Consider the following 15,881-nt stretch of genomic DNA (forward strand, 5'->3'; position numbering starts at 1 on the left):
GTAAATCTTCCTTTCTCCAGGGTTGGTTTCTTTATCCACAATGGCATATTGATTATTCTTATTTTCTTTTAATGATCAATACTTTAGTGTAAAAACTGAATTAGGTGGCTAAATTACAAAAAATGAACTGAATCTGACTTTCTGATGAAGTATATGATTAATGCTATGATGAGTCCTAGGAGATGCAAAATCTTTAAATTTTTGGATTTTCTAATAGTCTACTAAACTCATGAGCTTTCTTACTTTCAGACTTAGACTTACATCTCAACTTTTTTTTTCTAGTTGCTGTTAAACAGTTTTTTTTAAGTATTTTTTTAAAAGTATCACCCTTTAAATTAACACAGGGATTACAACTCTAAGATTAAAATCCAAACAGCCCTGGTCTGATTTAATTAAATATCTGGTCTTGATCTTTTCTCTTCTGTTTTTATGAGACAGAGCTAAAAAAATAGAAACTAATGACTCCATAGACTGGAAGGAAACATTCTTCTTTCATCTAAATGTAAAAGCTCACAGGGCTCTTTAAGAAAGTCCACAGAGGAAGTATTCCTTTAAAAATCACCTTTTTCTTCTTAAAATTCTTGGAGGAAACAGTTATTCATAAGAGTTGACAGAATCAAATGTTTCTAATATTAAGCCCTCAGAAACAAGCTAAATAATTCATGGACAAAGCCCTCATTTACCGATCTTATATAAAAATAAGTTATTTGAGTCACTTAACCCCACTGCTCTGCAAAAAGCAAGAAAATAAGTTATTTGTTCATCAGTAATGCTTGTAAAGCGATCATCCCCATCCCCACCCCACTTCAAAATTCCATAATGACTAGAAGGAGAAAAATAAACAGAAGAAAGACCAGAGCTGGAGGGAAAACAAGAAAGGATTCTTATTACATCATTCCCTGCCTAAAGGGAAAGGAAAAAAGGGATTATCTGAATGATGAACATCTGGATTATGTCTACAAAAGCACTAGAGAAAATGTGCATAAGCACTACATTTCACTACAGTTTTTAACCATAGAAAAGAAATAACAACAGCAGCAAAGTCATGGTTCTAAAAAAGTTCATCATTTATCAAAATGAAAACTAAATTAAGAGTTCTATTTATTTATTACATATTACAAAATCTGTGTCAGCATCAATAAATTAGTAGGAAAAATTCACTTCGGCAAGTAATTTCTTTACCTTTTTAAAATGTCCTTATTCTAAATTCAAAGATCCTCTATGGAGGATTTATGGGAAAATATAAGCAAGAAGTGTATAGAAAGGGGTATTAAAGGGTTTCAAGCTATATCTGTGGAGGAAGATGCTTCATTATTGAAATAATGGATGAACAGTATATAAGCAAACTACATGGTCCAAGTTTAAAATGTCACTGGAATTCTTACATTCTTTTCAGAATGCTAGAGACGTTACATTGTAACCAAGGATACTGTTTAGTTTTGATGAATGACATAATCATTATAACAAATAGCTAAGTAAAATTTGATTTAACACTGTACTTTCTCTTTCCCTGTGACTCTTTCTGACATTGAAATTATTTTCATAAACATAATGGGATTTATTTATTCATTTAAAATATGATCAATATATTGAAAACAACCACATAAACAAAAGTTCATTCTGGGGTCTTCAGTAAGTACATAAATAAAAGCTCTTTATGGAATCCTATAGAAATTTTAGAGTATAATGATTTCAGAACACTTTTACTGCACCATTTTCCATCTTACTAGCTTTGTATTAAAATATTTAATCTCTTATATAATTTCCTTATTTGTAGAATGAGGAAATTGGAGGATATTTTTAAACTTTTCAGTCTCAGGACTTATTTATACTCATGAAAACTGCCATGGACATCTACCCCTACCAAAAAAAGTTTTTGTTTTGTGGGTTATGGCTATTGATATTTACTATACTAGAAGTAAAACAACTTAGTTTTATCAAGAAAATTTTTTGGCCTCATGGAGTTCATGAAAGTGTCTCAGGGACTAAAAGGGTCCCTAGTCCACATTTTGATAACTGCTGGACTAGATATTTGCTTTACAGGTCATTCCAGATCTGTTTTATGTAATTTTTTGATTCTGCTAGTTAGGTTACTCCTTTTGGCTGTCAAAAATCACAGCTTTTCTTATCTGGGTATTCAGAGATTACTTTGATTAAAATAAAGAAAAAATCTATTTGTGATCTATGTTCTTGTGATGAGCCTCTTCAAATTTATCAAGGCTGGTCCTTTTACATAAAATCTTCAATAAAACCCACGCTTAAAGTCTTCTGAGCTTTGGAAAAAACTTCAAGACCACTTGTGACTCCAGATCTAGGAGTCTTTACAAATGCAGAGAAACCTCTGTTAAGGCAATTTTTTTAGGCAAATCCAAATAATACAAAACGAAACACCTACCTTGAACTGTTAGAGTTGCTGATGCTTCAGCTTTTCCAACCATATTTTCTGCAACACATGTGTATGATCCCATATCTCCAGCCATTACTTTCCGAATTTTCAATGTATGATCATCTCGAATTTCATATCTTAGGTACATATCAAAAGAAGAAGGAAAAAAAGTCAAATAATGTTGAACAATTAAGCTAAAACTATTACTTTACAGGTTTATAAGTTACTTTACAGGTTTATAAGTCTGTATCTTCAGAATAATATTTCCAACAAAAATACATTATTTAAAAATGTGAATTCTTATATAATAGGAACTCCAAATTATCTAAGTAAGTATTCCTATCTGTGACATTAAATTGCTTCAAGATTCTGGCTCCATTCTCCAAGATAGGGAATTATGTCATAAGAAATTAAGAACCAATCCCTTAGGGGAATTTAGGGGAGTAATGTTGGATGCCAAAGAAATCTAACCCCAAACTGATGATTTTCCTTTTGAGAAAAAAAAGAAATCTATCAATTATTACTCTTATTCTAAACTAACCATTTAGAATAAAGAAGTAATATAAACCCATTTTATTTCAGGAGAAAGGTAAACATTTTCTAATCTCTATTTTCCCTGGCTACCCAAAATCTCCAGAGCTGTTTCCTTGGCTCCATTTTGATTTGGTTGACTTTTGTGAAGAGTTATGGTATGACTAGGAAGAGTTTTGATAACTCTTTTGTGATTAAAACAAAAGTAACTTAGAATCACTATCCAGATATTTTAATATGATTAACCAGAATATTGATTATGCTGACATGATACCTGGATTTAGGAAGCTCTCCATCATCTTTTCTCCATCTTACTGTAGGTACAGGGTCACCTCGGGCCTCACATTTAAATTCTGCACTGTCATCCACAGTTACTGCCAAGTTACTAGGTCTCTTCACAAATGATGGTCTCTCTAAAATTAAATAAACAATGACTTAATATAAAAGATGCATACATTTCATTTCTAACAAATTTCATAATTTTAAGTATTCAATTAAAAATAAAATTGTCATTTTCTGAAGTTTATTTTATAATAGTATATACATAATATCCATTCTTAGCAAAGTGCTGTGCAAATTCAATGTGATAAAAATATATTGCTTAATTGATAATTACTTAACAATGGTGGTACTCTGTACAAAAATATTCATAGCTGCTTTGTTTGTGGTGGCAAAGAATTGGAAATTGAGTGAATGTCCATAAATTGGGGAATGGCTTAATAAACTGTGATATATGTATATGATGGAACACTACTGTTCTATTAGAAACCAGGAGGGGTGGGAATTCAGGGAAGCCTGGCAGGATTTGCATGAACTGATGTTGAGCAGAATGAGCAGAAACAGAAAAACTTTGTATACCCTAACAGCAACATGGGAGTAATGATCAACCTTAATGGACTTGCTTATACCAACAGGCAACAATCAGGCAAAATTTTGGGATATCTGCACCAGAGAATGCCATCTGTATCCTGAGAAAGAATTGTGGAGTTTTAACAAAGACCAGACTATTACATTTAATTTTTTTTAATGTTATCTTACAATGTAATTCTGCTATATCGCATACTTTATGTTTCTTCCTTAAGGATATGATTTCTCTCTCATCACATTCAACTTAGATCAATGCATACTTAGATCAATGGAAACAATGTAAAGACTAACAAACTGCCTTTTGTGGGGGGGGGGGAGCAAGATTGGGGGAAAAATTGAAAAATTCAAAATAAATAAAATCTTTCAAAATAAAAAAACAACACAATAGTGATGCTCTCTAGGATTTGCTAGATATAAATCACTTGTACTTTACATATTCTTCTCCTTTCCCCACTAATTTTTTTTTAGGTTTTTGAAAGGCAAATGGGGTTAAGTGGCTTTCCCAAGGCCACACAGCTAGGTAATTATTAAATGTCTGAGGCCTGAGTTGAACTGAGATACTCCTGACTCCAGTGCTGGTGCTCTATCCACTGCCACCTAGCTGCCCCCTTTCCCAGCTATTACAAAAAAAAAATTCACCTTTCCAATAAAACCATTTAAGTGAAACAATTTCAAATTCAATATCAGTGATAGTTTTTCAGGTAGTCAAATGATCATTATTTTTTTACCCCATTCAGGATAATACTCAGCTTGGTCAAAACCCCATCTGTTTTGCTCTTTTAAATAAAATATTACAAGACCTAGACTTTTTTATATTAGAAGCTGCTAGGTCTTCTGAAATTCTGAATTTATCTCTGCATCAGTATTTAATTTCTTTCTCTTTTATTGCTACTTGCAATATTTTCTCCTTACTCTGGAAGTCTTAAAACTTGCTTCTAACATTCCTATAAGTTTTCCTCCTGGGATTTATTTAGGTGATATTTAGTAGATAGTTTTCTATTTCTATTTTACCCTTTTGTCCTAAAAATTCACATTAATTTCTCTAATATCTTGTTATGTTGAATCAAGATTCCTTTTTTTGGAATGTATACTATGTTATTTATCAAAACTTTGCTTATGTTTTCCTTCCTATCTCTCATGGCTTTCTTTCTTTCTCCTTAGTTCTAATTTCTCACAAAAATATGGAAATATATAAAAGAGAAATGGACATGTACAACTTTATCAGACAGTTCATCACCAGGTTGGCGGGGGAGAAGATGATAGGAAAAATAGCTAACTTACAATTTTGCAAACAGAGGAATCTTGAAAAACTACCATGGCATATTATTGGAAAAATAAAATAAAATATCAGGAAAAAAAGATTTTTGGGGGGGGACATAAGTTCCAGGTGGTCCAACAATTTCTTTTATTGCCTCTCCTCAATTTGTTCTCTGGATCAACTGTTTTTCTAATAAGAAACTACAGATTCTCTTCTATTTTTTTTCTAGGTTTATAATTTATTATTCAATTTATCTTGTCTAGTTCTAGTTTTCAATTCTAGTCTTCTTTAAGATTTTGTACCACTTTTTTCAAATCAGTAAATTTCTTTTCATAATTCTCTTGGATTGTTTTTTATTAATTTTTTCCTCAATCTCCCTTATATAATTTTGAAATTTCTTTTAAAGTCATTCTGAGAACTATTTTGAGGTACATAACCATTTGACATTATTTTGAGGGGCAGAAGTGGTCTTCTTAGCTTATTATCTTCTTGTGAATATGAACTCAGATCTTCTTTTATTCCACAGTAACTATATATGGTCAGGTTGCTTTTCCTTTAAACATTTGTTTTCATTTTTATTTTTTTTTATTTTATTTCTATCAGCTTAATATAGCAATCAGGTATTAATTCCAAATTGGGGTTAATGGTGCCCCAGGCAAAAAAGCTTTTTTAAAAAAACCATATGATCATGTTAATAGTTGCAAAAAAAAAGCATTTGAAAAAATACATAATTTTCTACTTAAAATATTTTCAAGTATAGAAATAATGGATTCTTCCCTTAATTGATAAAAACATTTACTTAAAAACATCAGCAATCATTATTTGCAAAAGGCATAAGCTAGAAACTATCTCAGCAAGATCAAGTGTGAAACAAAGATGCCCACTACTACCAATATTATTCAATATTGTATTGGAAATCTTAGCAATAGCAATAAGAAAAAAAAGAAAAAAAATAGAATTAAAATAGGGAATGAGGTAATAAAACTGAACTCTTTCTGCAAATGATAAGACAATACACTTAGAAAATCCTAAGACTCAACAAAAAGTTAGTTGTAACAATTAATAATTTTAGCAAAGTAGCAAGATATAAAGTAAATACACATTCCTTTATATCATAAATTCCTAAAAGAAGAAATAGCAAGAAATACTACCTCATTTAAAATAACTTCAAGGTGGTATGTAACAAAAATGATGACTTTTCCCTAAACTAGTTTATATATTTAATGACATGGCACTCAAATTACTAAAAACAATTTTATTGAATTAGAAAAAGTAATAATTCATATGGAAGAAGATATTCAATATCAAATAGAAAACATATAAAGGAAGGAGGTTTAGCAATACCAGATCTTAAATAATATTATAAGGTATTATTTACTGAAATTATCTGGTACTAGCTACTAAACAGAAAGGTAGATCAATGGAATAGAGTAGACATAGAATTTACAGCAGGAAATAAATTTTAAAACTTTGTATTTGACAAGTGTAAAGATTTTAGATTTGGGAAGATGAATTCATTATTTGGCAAAAATTTTGGGGAAAACTGTAAAACAGTATGATAGAAATTGGGCACAGACCAATATCTTACATCATTTACAAAGATAAGATCAAAATAGATACATGACCTTTATTAAGAAAGATGTTATAAGAAAATTGGAAGACTACAGAGTCTGCTATCAAACTTAAGGATAAGCAAACAATTTATGAATAAATGAGAGATAGAAAGCAGAATGAGGTGCCAAGTGGATAATTCCAATTAAATTAAATTAAATTTAAACACTTTTTATACAAATACAAAATTTGTAACCAAGATCAGAAGGAAAGCAGAAAATCTGGGGAAAAAAATTATAGGTACTTTATAAGATAAAGGATTCATATTTCAAATATAAAGAATTTTGTAAGTTCTATAAGATGGGAATCATTACTTAGTTGAAAAATGGTCAAAGAAAAGGAAATCAAAACAATTTATACTCTAAATCATTATTGATTAGAGAAATGCAAATTAAAATAACCTTGAGATATCATTTTATACCTATTAGATTAACTAAGATCACAGAAGGAGAAAGTAACAACTGTTGGAGGGGATGTGGAAAAACTGAAATATTTAATCATTGTTGGTGAAATTGTGAACTGATCTTACCATTTTGGAAAGCAATCTGAAATTATGCCCAAAGATTTATTTAACTGCCTATACCCTTTGACCCAGCCAAACCACTGCTAAATCTGTTTCCAAAGATGTTTAGGGAAAAAGGGAAAAGAACCAATACGTTCTGAACTATTTATAACAGTTCTCATTGTAGGGGAAAGGAAGTGAAAATTGCAGAGATGCCCAGCAATTGGGGAATGGCTAAAGAAGTTGTGGTATTCTGATGGAACAGTCATATTCTATAAGAAATCATGAGTTCAGTGAGCTTAGCAAAAAATAGAACGACACAAATAATGAAAAGCAAAATAAGCAGAACCAAGAGAACAATGTATATACAAGTCATAATAATATTGTTTTAAGAACTTTGAAGCAAATAGGTCATTTTGACTAGTTAACTATAAAAGACCTAGAAAGACCAGAGAAAGAACTGAAAAATAGAAGTATGTATGAAATGACTTTACATATAAATCCATATTTTACATCTAATGTCAATGGAAAGGAGAGATGGGGGGGAAGGAAAGAAAAGAAAATTACATAACTTTTATCATATATTTAAAAAGTAATAGCAAATGAGAAACAGATTTGCAGTTTTGAGTACAATCATCTTTTTTTTTTTGGTTTTTGCAAGAGAATGGGGTTATGTGACTTGTTCATGGTCAACTGTTAAATGTCTCAGACTGCATTTGAACTCAGATCCTCCTGACTATAGAGTTGGTGCTCTATCCATTGTGCCACCTAGCTGCCCCGACAATAACCTTTTTATATTACACTAAGTTATAAAAATGCTTATTGTATTTCAGAAATTAAAAATAAAATCTATTTAAAATACGGTGATATATCATTTTTCATATTCAATGTTTATTTTTCATAATTAATTTTTCAAGATTTCATACCACCAATGTGAAAACTCAAAAAAATGGCCAAATTCTCAATAGGAAAAAATATCTCAATTATATGAAAAAAAATGAGATAAAAAACAACCTATGGAACTAACTGGTTCATAGAAATGTTTACTATTTCTTAAAACAGCAAATCTGTTCAGATAATTGTCTTTGTTTTGTTCTTGCTTTACCTTTTCTATGTCAATTTAGAAGATTTCCTTCCTAGGCTACTCTAATATTACACACCAGTCTACAAGAAAGCATTATTGATGGAAATAGTTTTAAACTTCTTTTAAGAGGGAAAAAAAAGACATTAATTCCGTATCCTTAAATAACAATGTTTAAATAGTTTTTTATGTAATGTCATTTGCCTTACTTTTACATGTAAACATTACATTAAAAATGAATACAATTAGGACAGGAAGTTTCTTATATGGCATGATTAGGGAACAATGTACTCCATATGAAAGAATCTGTCAACTGAAGTTCACTCCTTCAGAGGTCAAAACATGTATTTCATAACTTATTCTCAGAAATTATCAATAGCAGCGATCTCTGAAGAGGGCATATTGACTTAGGAAACCTAAACTATCTATGTAGTCTTGTAATCTTATTTATTTAGTTAAACATTTCCCAATTATATTTTTATCTGACTCAGTACAAGTTTAGTTTACAGACTAACATTAAGTACAATTTTGACTGTGTAATCAAAATTAGACATTTTCTTGATATTCCAAGAGATAGAATGGTGCAATGAATATCATTTAGGACTGAGCATCAAGAATACTTAGGTTTGACCACCTCCTCAAGCACTTGCTATTTTTGTGATTAGTCATTTAACTTCCCTGAGAACCAGTCTCCTCTTTTGTAAAATGAAAAGAACTAAAGACTTCGAAGGATTGTTTTAAACATCAAATGAAGCAAGAAAATTATTGTGCAAACTATCAAGCATTATATAAATCTAGATTACTATTATTATTGCTATTATTAACATTACATTCTAATACAACCTTCTCTGAAGGGTTCAGGAGGCATTAAGAGATAACAAGTCTAATAAAAAATGGGTATTAACAACCATCCTCTAAATCATATAACTATGTCAGCTGTCACGTCTCTTTGCTTATAATTTTATACATGCCTTTAATGTCTTCTTAGCTTATCCACCAAAAAACAAATTTATTGTATGTGTTGAAAAAATAGATAATAAAATTCAGAACCCAGTTCAATGCCCTAAAGATTCCTGATATGAGAGAATTTATAATTGGTTCCTTCTCTTCTCTCCATGAAGAAGTAATAGAGTTAAAGTTAGGAATGATGTATACTCCCAGAAATAACCAATATATTAATTTGCTTTGTCTTAATAATGCCTTCTTTGTAACAAGAGAAGATTTCACTGGCTTGAGGAATGGTGCTGAGAAATGACAGTGTTGTAAGAAAAACTAAAGTATTAAAAAATATTAAAAAAAATCTAATTCAAATTCTTTTTTCTGGAAATGGCTAAAAAGTAGAGAGCTAAAAGATTCTTAAATGTCTTCCTGAACAGACTTAATGACAATTCTCTCAACCAATCAAACGGTTTTGTCACTTAATTCATGTGTTAGTCATTTTTCATATATAAGATCATCAAGTATCGTGATATATTTAAATGAGAGATTAATGTTCTATTAATTAAAATCATGCTTTATTTTTTACAAAAATCAATGGATAAGAAAAAGTGAACTATTAAGTCATTGTTCTTATATACTGATACTTATTACTGGAAATGTATATTTAGCTGTGTAATAATGCAACTATTAATAGTTTTGACATGACAATGTGACACTGACAATAATGGATATGAACAGATGTGGCTATGCTATGTGTCTGTGAGAAATAAAGCTATAGGAGACACTGTTGGAAAACATCTTTAGGATGAAATTCACTCACTTACAAACCTAAAAGAAGATATAATATTTGGGGAACAATGACATTTAGATAGGAAAAAAGTCCTTTACCTAAAACAGTTAGTTCTGCTACTTCACTCTCTCTTTCTCCCACCATATTTGTTCCAACACAAACATATTTTCCAGCATCACTCTTACGTGTATATGTAATCATGAGCTTCCCTCCTCGGATCTGTAAAAAAACAAAACAAAACAAAAAAGGAATTACTTTAGTCCAAAAGATAAAGAAGCATAGTTAAAAAGTCAATGGAAGAAACCTTAAAAGTGGTGAAGCAAGAAGCAGCACAGTAGCTTTCTCCAACAATGACTCTGAAGATATTGGAAGAGCACCAGATACCTGATGATCAGAAAGTTTATTCCAAGTCAACCCAGAGAGACCATAAAAAGGCCTGTGGGAACTTCAGAACTGCTACCAACAAGAAAGCCCAACACTGGGCTTTCTAGCACTGAAACGGCTCTATCTCAGGGTCAGGGTCTTTGAGCCTTCCAACCCAAAGGGGTAATATGTCATCTATAGCTAAGTATGGCCTCAAGGAATTGGGAACAGGATTATTTTTTTTCTGGACTGGTCTTGGAACGGAGTAAAAGAGAAAAGCGGAATGAAACTGAGGCCACTGATTTTGTACCTGGGCATGGTGTAGAAAAATGGCAGTCTATAGTTCTGTCACTTTGCAACCTGAACAAGACCAAAGATCCAGCTCATAGATCAGAGACAGCAAGGGATTTGTGGAAGGAGGTTAAGGAGAGAAGAAAAATAAAGATTTGTAGCAAAATAACCAAGAGCAGGGAACAGGAAGAACAGGCAGGCCTACCAAGTGTGGTGCCCAGACCCTAAACCACAACTAAAAACTTGTTAAAACGTAGATTGGAAGGTCAGTAATCAGGTGATTTTGTGCATAAAGTGGGTAACTCATTAAGCAACAGCAAACCCCCATAAAGAAAGATCAGCACCAAACAAGGTTCCTATATTCCCTTCAGAAATGTAGAGATTTTGATCTTAACACAAAGTTCTAATTCTGGAAATAAAGTTAGAAGAATGAGTAAACCAAAAAGGACACTATTATTATAGAAATGTTTTAAGCTAGGGATGTCCAAGAAATGAATCCAGATGGAGGTGCTACACAATATTTGCAAGATTAAAACAAGTGAAAATATATTTTGGTAACAAAGTCACTTACAATTCTTGAAATGAAGAATTGTACAAGTGAAATGAAGAATTATACAATTTAAGTGAAGAATTATACAAAGAGGTTTGTTTTTAATTGTTTCGGTTAAAAGAAAAAAAAAACAAATAATAGATCAAATGAGAAAACCTAAGGAAAGAAAGGAAAGTTCTGGAGCAATCCTTACCAGGTTAGACACTACCCAAATATTGAAATGTAACAAAGAGAAGAAAATTACTTCTCAATAAAATAAAAAATAAAAATAAAAAAGTTTTTTATAGAATAAAAGAAAATAGAATGGTGGGACAAAGCTAGGAAGCTCCTGAGCTTTCCCAAAACAACTCTGTTTGAAGTCTCAAAACAGATTATAAATGACAGAACCCAATCCCCCCCCCCCCCCAAAAAAAAAAGTGAAAAGATTTTCAGCAAGGAATCTTGAAGGAACTCTAGGAAAGGGTCTGTTTCATGAGACTAAAAGGGGAGTGTGGTCCAGCATAGGCAGCAGATCTGGGAAGCCAACAAGAGGCTCTTAGCATAGCTCTGGTCCCATCTCAGGAAGGCAGTGGTACAACAGGCTAACACCGAAGGTCTCAATCACAGTTCTGAGAGCAAGGTTCCAGACCTGCCAGACCAGAAGATGGTGGTGTTGAGTGACAAAAGTGCTGCAAGCAAACTGTGAATATATAAAATGACAGAGCAGAAAATCAGAGACCAGGCATGTAGCCCAACACAAAAAAAGTTTGGAACTTTATCCCCTGTGCCCTAGGAGTAGAGCTCAACTATCAAAATGATAAAAAAAAATTTAAAAAGGTCCTAAATATGGAAAGCTACTATTCTGATAGGGATGATAAATACACAATCTCAGAAGAGGAAAGCAATGACAAATTGCCTACTTGTGAAGTCTCAAAGGAGTTTATGAACTGTCATCACATTCAAGCTCTCTTGGAAGAACTCAAGAAGGATTTTAAAACCAAAGAAGAGAGAAAGAAGTTAAATGGAAAAAAGAAAATGAGAGTAAATCAAAATTTATGAAAAATTAACTGAGGAAATCAACTCTTTTAAAAATAGAAATTACCAACTGAGAAAGTAATTAACTCAGCAAAAAGTAAAACTGATCAGCTATAAAATGTTAAATGTTAAACATCAAAAAGTAAAATTAACCAACTGAAAGATGAAGCACAAAAACCTAACCTAAAAATTAGAATTGAAGTAATGGAAACTAATGACAGTAGAAGACACCAAGATTCCATAAAACTTGAACCAAAAGGCTGAAAAATAAGAAGAAAATGTAAAGTACCTCTTAGGAAAAAGACCAAATTGGAAAATATTGAGTCCCTCTTCCTGACTCTTATGATGAGTCCCTTTCTGGACTCCCTCAATCTTCCACAGGCAAGCACTGAGTACTCCGTTTATTAAACCAAATACCAGTGCTTAAATATCCTTCCCAGTCAGTAATTTACTCCCACTCCTGTGGCACTTAGTTAAAACAAGCTCTGGTGCTCAAGGACACCAGGAGATGATAGTTTACAATGCTCCCCCACACAACATATCCCCTTTCTTGTTTTTTTTTTAAATAAAATTATTACATAATTGCCACATAAGTTGTAAACAAAAGTTCAAAAACAGTATAAACAATAGTAAAAAACAATATTCCCAAATTCCTTGAAATACATTTTATCCCCAACTTACAAAGATTACAAAGTTTTTTTTCTTTTGCCAACAAAAAAAACCTTTCAAAGCAATTAAATTCAAAATCCAAACTAAAAGGAATAACTTTTAACTTTACCTAACTATTTTGGAGTTTAAACACTAACACAAACACAGAAAACAATTCACTTGTATAATATTTACCAAGCTGAGATTGATACCCTGGCCAGTATCAGATCTCAGAATATAGAAACATTTTCCCACCTCTCCAGGCCACTAGAGAGATGCAAAAACATCCTATTGATGATTAAATACACACATACACACACACACACCCCCAAAATATTAGCCATAAGCACAGGCTTCCTTCAAAAGACAAAATCTAAATTTCCCAATCCCAGGAAAGAAAAACCTTCCCCTTTTCTCTTAACTAGTTGAACCACAAATCTTCCCAATCAATAATCTATTGAAAAACATAGTCATTGCCCAACCCCTCCCCTCCCCTCCCCAAACCAGGAGGAACTTATGGGGGTCCCTTGATTTCTAAAACAAGTTTTTTGAAACATGGATTTGAGTTTCAAAGTTCCAAAAAGAAAGCTTTCCCTTCTCCCTCCCCCCTCGCTCCACAGAGGGTGGGGGCTGCAGAGAATAAGAGAGAGCATTTGAAACCACTTAAGATGTTGATAGTACAATCTGGAGTTGTTGCACCCTGTGAACAGCAGTCAACACCATCACAGAGAATGAAATTCATTGTCAGGGTCAAAGTCTGTGTCAGAGTCTGCATCAGGGTCCAATTCAGCTAAGAAAGGTCTCTACAGTCAGTTGTAGGTCCAGGAGCCCAGGTCAGGCCCAAAGCACGTGTGGTCCAGAGCACCAAGTTCAGGCAGGCAGCCCCAGGCAAAAAGAACAGCAAGCAAGTTCTCCACATCCCATTCAAGGCACTGGTGGTAGCATCAGACTACTGCTTTAAGGAAGAAGCTCCTCCTCAATGCTGAATACCATTTGTCTTTTCACTTTCACTTTACACCTCTCTGCTCTGGAATGTTGTTTGTATCTGCTGTGTCTTTGTACTGGACTTTACCCATATAACTCCGCCTTCTTGTCCCTGTTCAGACACCAATATGTTGAGTCCTTCTGGACACCCTTATCCTTGCCCCAGGCAAAAGTCAAAGGGGTGGGAGACAAGGAAGACAAGTTCTCCCTGTGTACACCAAGGTCTCCAGTGCTTAAATACCACCCCAGTCTCTAATCCACTCCCACTCCTGTGGCATGGGCAAAATAGGGCTTTGGTGCTCAAGGACACCAGGTGATTCATTTACAGTGCTTCCACACATAACAGTCCCTAACAGGAAACTAGATCCAAGAGAGATAATTTACAATTACTGATCTACCTGAAAGCCACAATCAGGGAAAAAAAAAAAGTCTGAACAATATATTTCAGGAAAGTATCACAGAACAAAATGACAAAATAGTGCTTGAAAGAAAACATCAATAATCTCCAAAAAAGAGATCCCAGAATAAACCTCTAATGAATATTAAAGCAAAATTTCAGAATTCTCTGCTAAAGGAAAATATACTGCAAGCAGTTAAAAAGTAAATATATAGAGCCAAGATCAGGATCATTTAGAGCTTATTAGCTTTACCATGAAAGGATTAGAGAACCTGAAAGATGTTACTCAAGAAGGCAAAGGAGATTCAAAAACAGTGTTTAAGGAAACAGAGATACTGGGTCCTGGTGGTGGGAACTTTATGTTTTGATGATTTTAAAAGAAGAAAGAAAACAAAATAGAATATGTAAGAGAAGAAAAATTCTCTAAGATAATCACAGTATGCAAGAAAAGGACTATATAAAGTGAAGAAAAGATGAGTAAATAACACATCTCATTTTCATCTGAAATAGTAAGAAAAGATTAGACTATCCAGATAATTTATTAAGCATTTACTATTTGCTAGCACTTTGCTAAATGTGAAGGCTCCAATAAAGCTTCATGCACAGAGCCTGATACAATAATATTCATTCTATCAGGAAAACAGAGGGAAGAACATGAAATTTTAAGAAAGGAAGAGGAGATTCAAAGATATAACAGTCATAAAATTCCTCCTCACATGTTAATAAATGCAATGAGACATTATTACCCTATAAGAAAAATTATCTTAGATATATAAAGTAGAAAAGTCAAAAGAAAAACAAATCAAAACAACATGCACAATAAATATTGAAATTTAAGTTTTAAATAAATACTAATAAAGTGGTCATCACAAGTTAGCAAATATTGTATAATTTGAGGTGCTGTAGATAAGAGTACTGGGCCTGGAATCAAGAAGAACCCAGTTCAAGCCTCAGACACTTAATAGCTATCTAGTCAAGTTTAACCTGTGTGCTACAGTTTACTCATTTGTAAAATGATCTGGAAAAGGAAATGACAAACCTTTTCAATATTTTCCAAGAAAAATTCCAATTGGGATCAAAAAGAGTCACATATAACTGAAACAACTGGAAAAACAAAATATACTATGGTCAGGATGGATTTATTCAGTTAATTCAATATTATAAAAATTAGAAAAGTTATGCTGTATTACTTCATTTTCTTCCTCCATAAAATGTGCACCTCCAACCCAAGGGTTGTTTTGAGGACAAAATAAGATACTTGTAATGAACTTTGCAAATTTTGCAGTGTGTGTGTGTGTGTGTGTGTGTGCATGTTTTAAAAATGCTATTATGAACTATCTCATCTCCGCTCAATCACTCCAACCCATCAGGAAGGCAGATCCTTTCCTTTACTTCTTAGCTTATATTCCCTAAATTCCTTAGCTTTTGTTTTATTTCAAAGGTTTACTGCTACTCACTGCTGAGAAACATGACTACAAGATTACCAAAACATTAAAACTTAGAAAGACATATATTAATCCTAGCTGGATACTCTAGAGGGATGCTAACTTGTTTCCTGCAGGTATAACCAGTGATCAAATAAACAAAAAATGACAAAAATAAATTAATTAATATTATTTAATTAGAGATACTCAAAACACAAAAATTCTCGTTATTAAGATTGTTTAGT

At 32.5% G+C, this 15,881-nt stretch overlaps 1 protein-coding gene across 7 annotated transcripts in view; it reads right to left on the bottom strand.

Moving 5' to 3' along the window:
* ROBO1 (roundabout guidance receptor 1) overlaps positions 1–15,881 on the bottom strand; it is a 587,021-nt gene that overhangs the window by 164,542 nt on the left and 406,598 nt on the right. For all 7 annotated transcript variants that reach the window (XM_074192260.1, XM_074192259.1, XM_074192258.1 and 4 more), the window contains exons 4-6: positions 10,064–10,184; positions 3,192–3,330; positions 2,396–2,523 (exon numbers count right to left, since the gene is read on the bottom strand). In XM_074192260.1, coding sequence (XP_074048361.1) covers positions 2,396–2,523; positions 3,192–3,330; positions 10,064–10,184 — 388 coding nt within the window. The remainder of the gene's footprint in view (positions 1–2,395; positions 2,524–3,191; positions 3,331–10,063; positions 10,185–15,881) is intronic.

This window comes from Macrotis lagotis, chromosome 6, assembly GCF_037893015.1.
Source record: "Macrotis lagotis isolate mMagLag1 chromosome 6, bilby.v1.9.chrom.fasta, whole genome shotgun sequence".
NCBI lineage: Eukaryota > Metazoa > Chordata > Mammalia > Peramelemorphia > Peramelidae > Macrotis > Macrotis lagotis.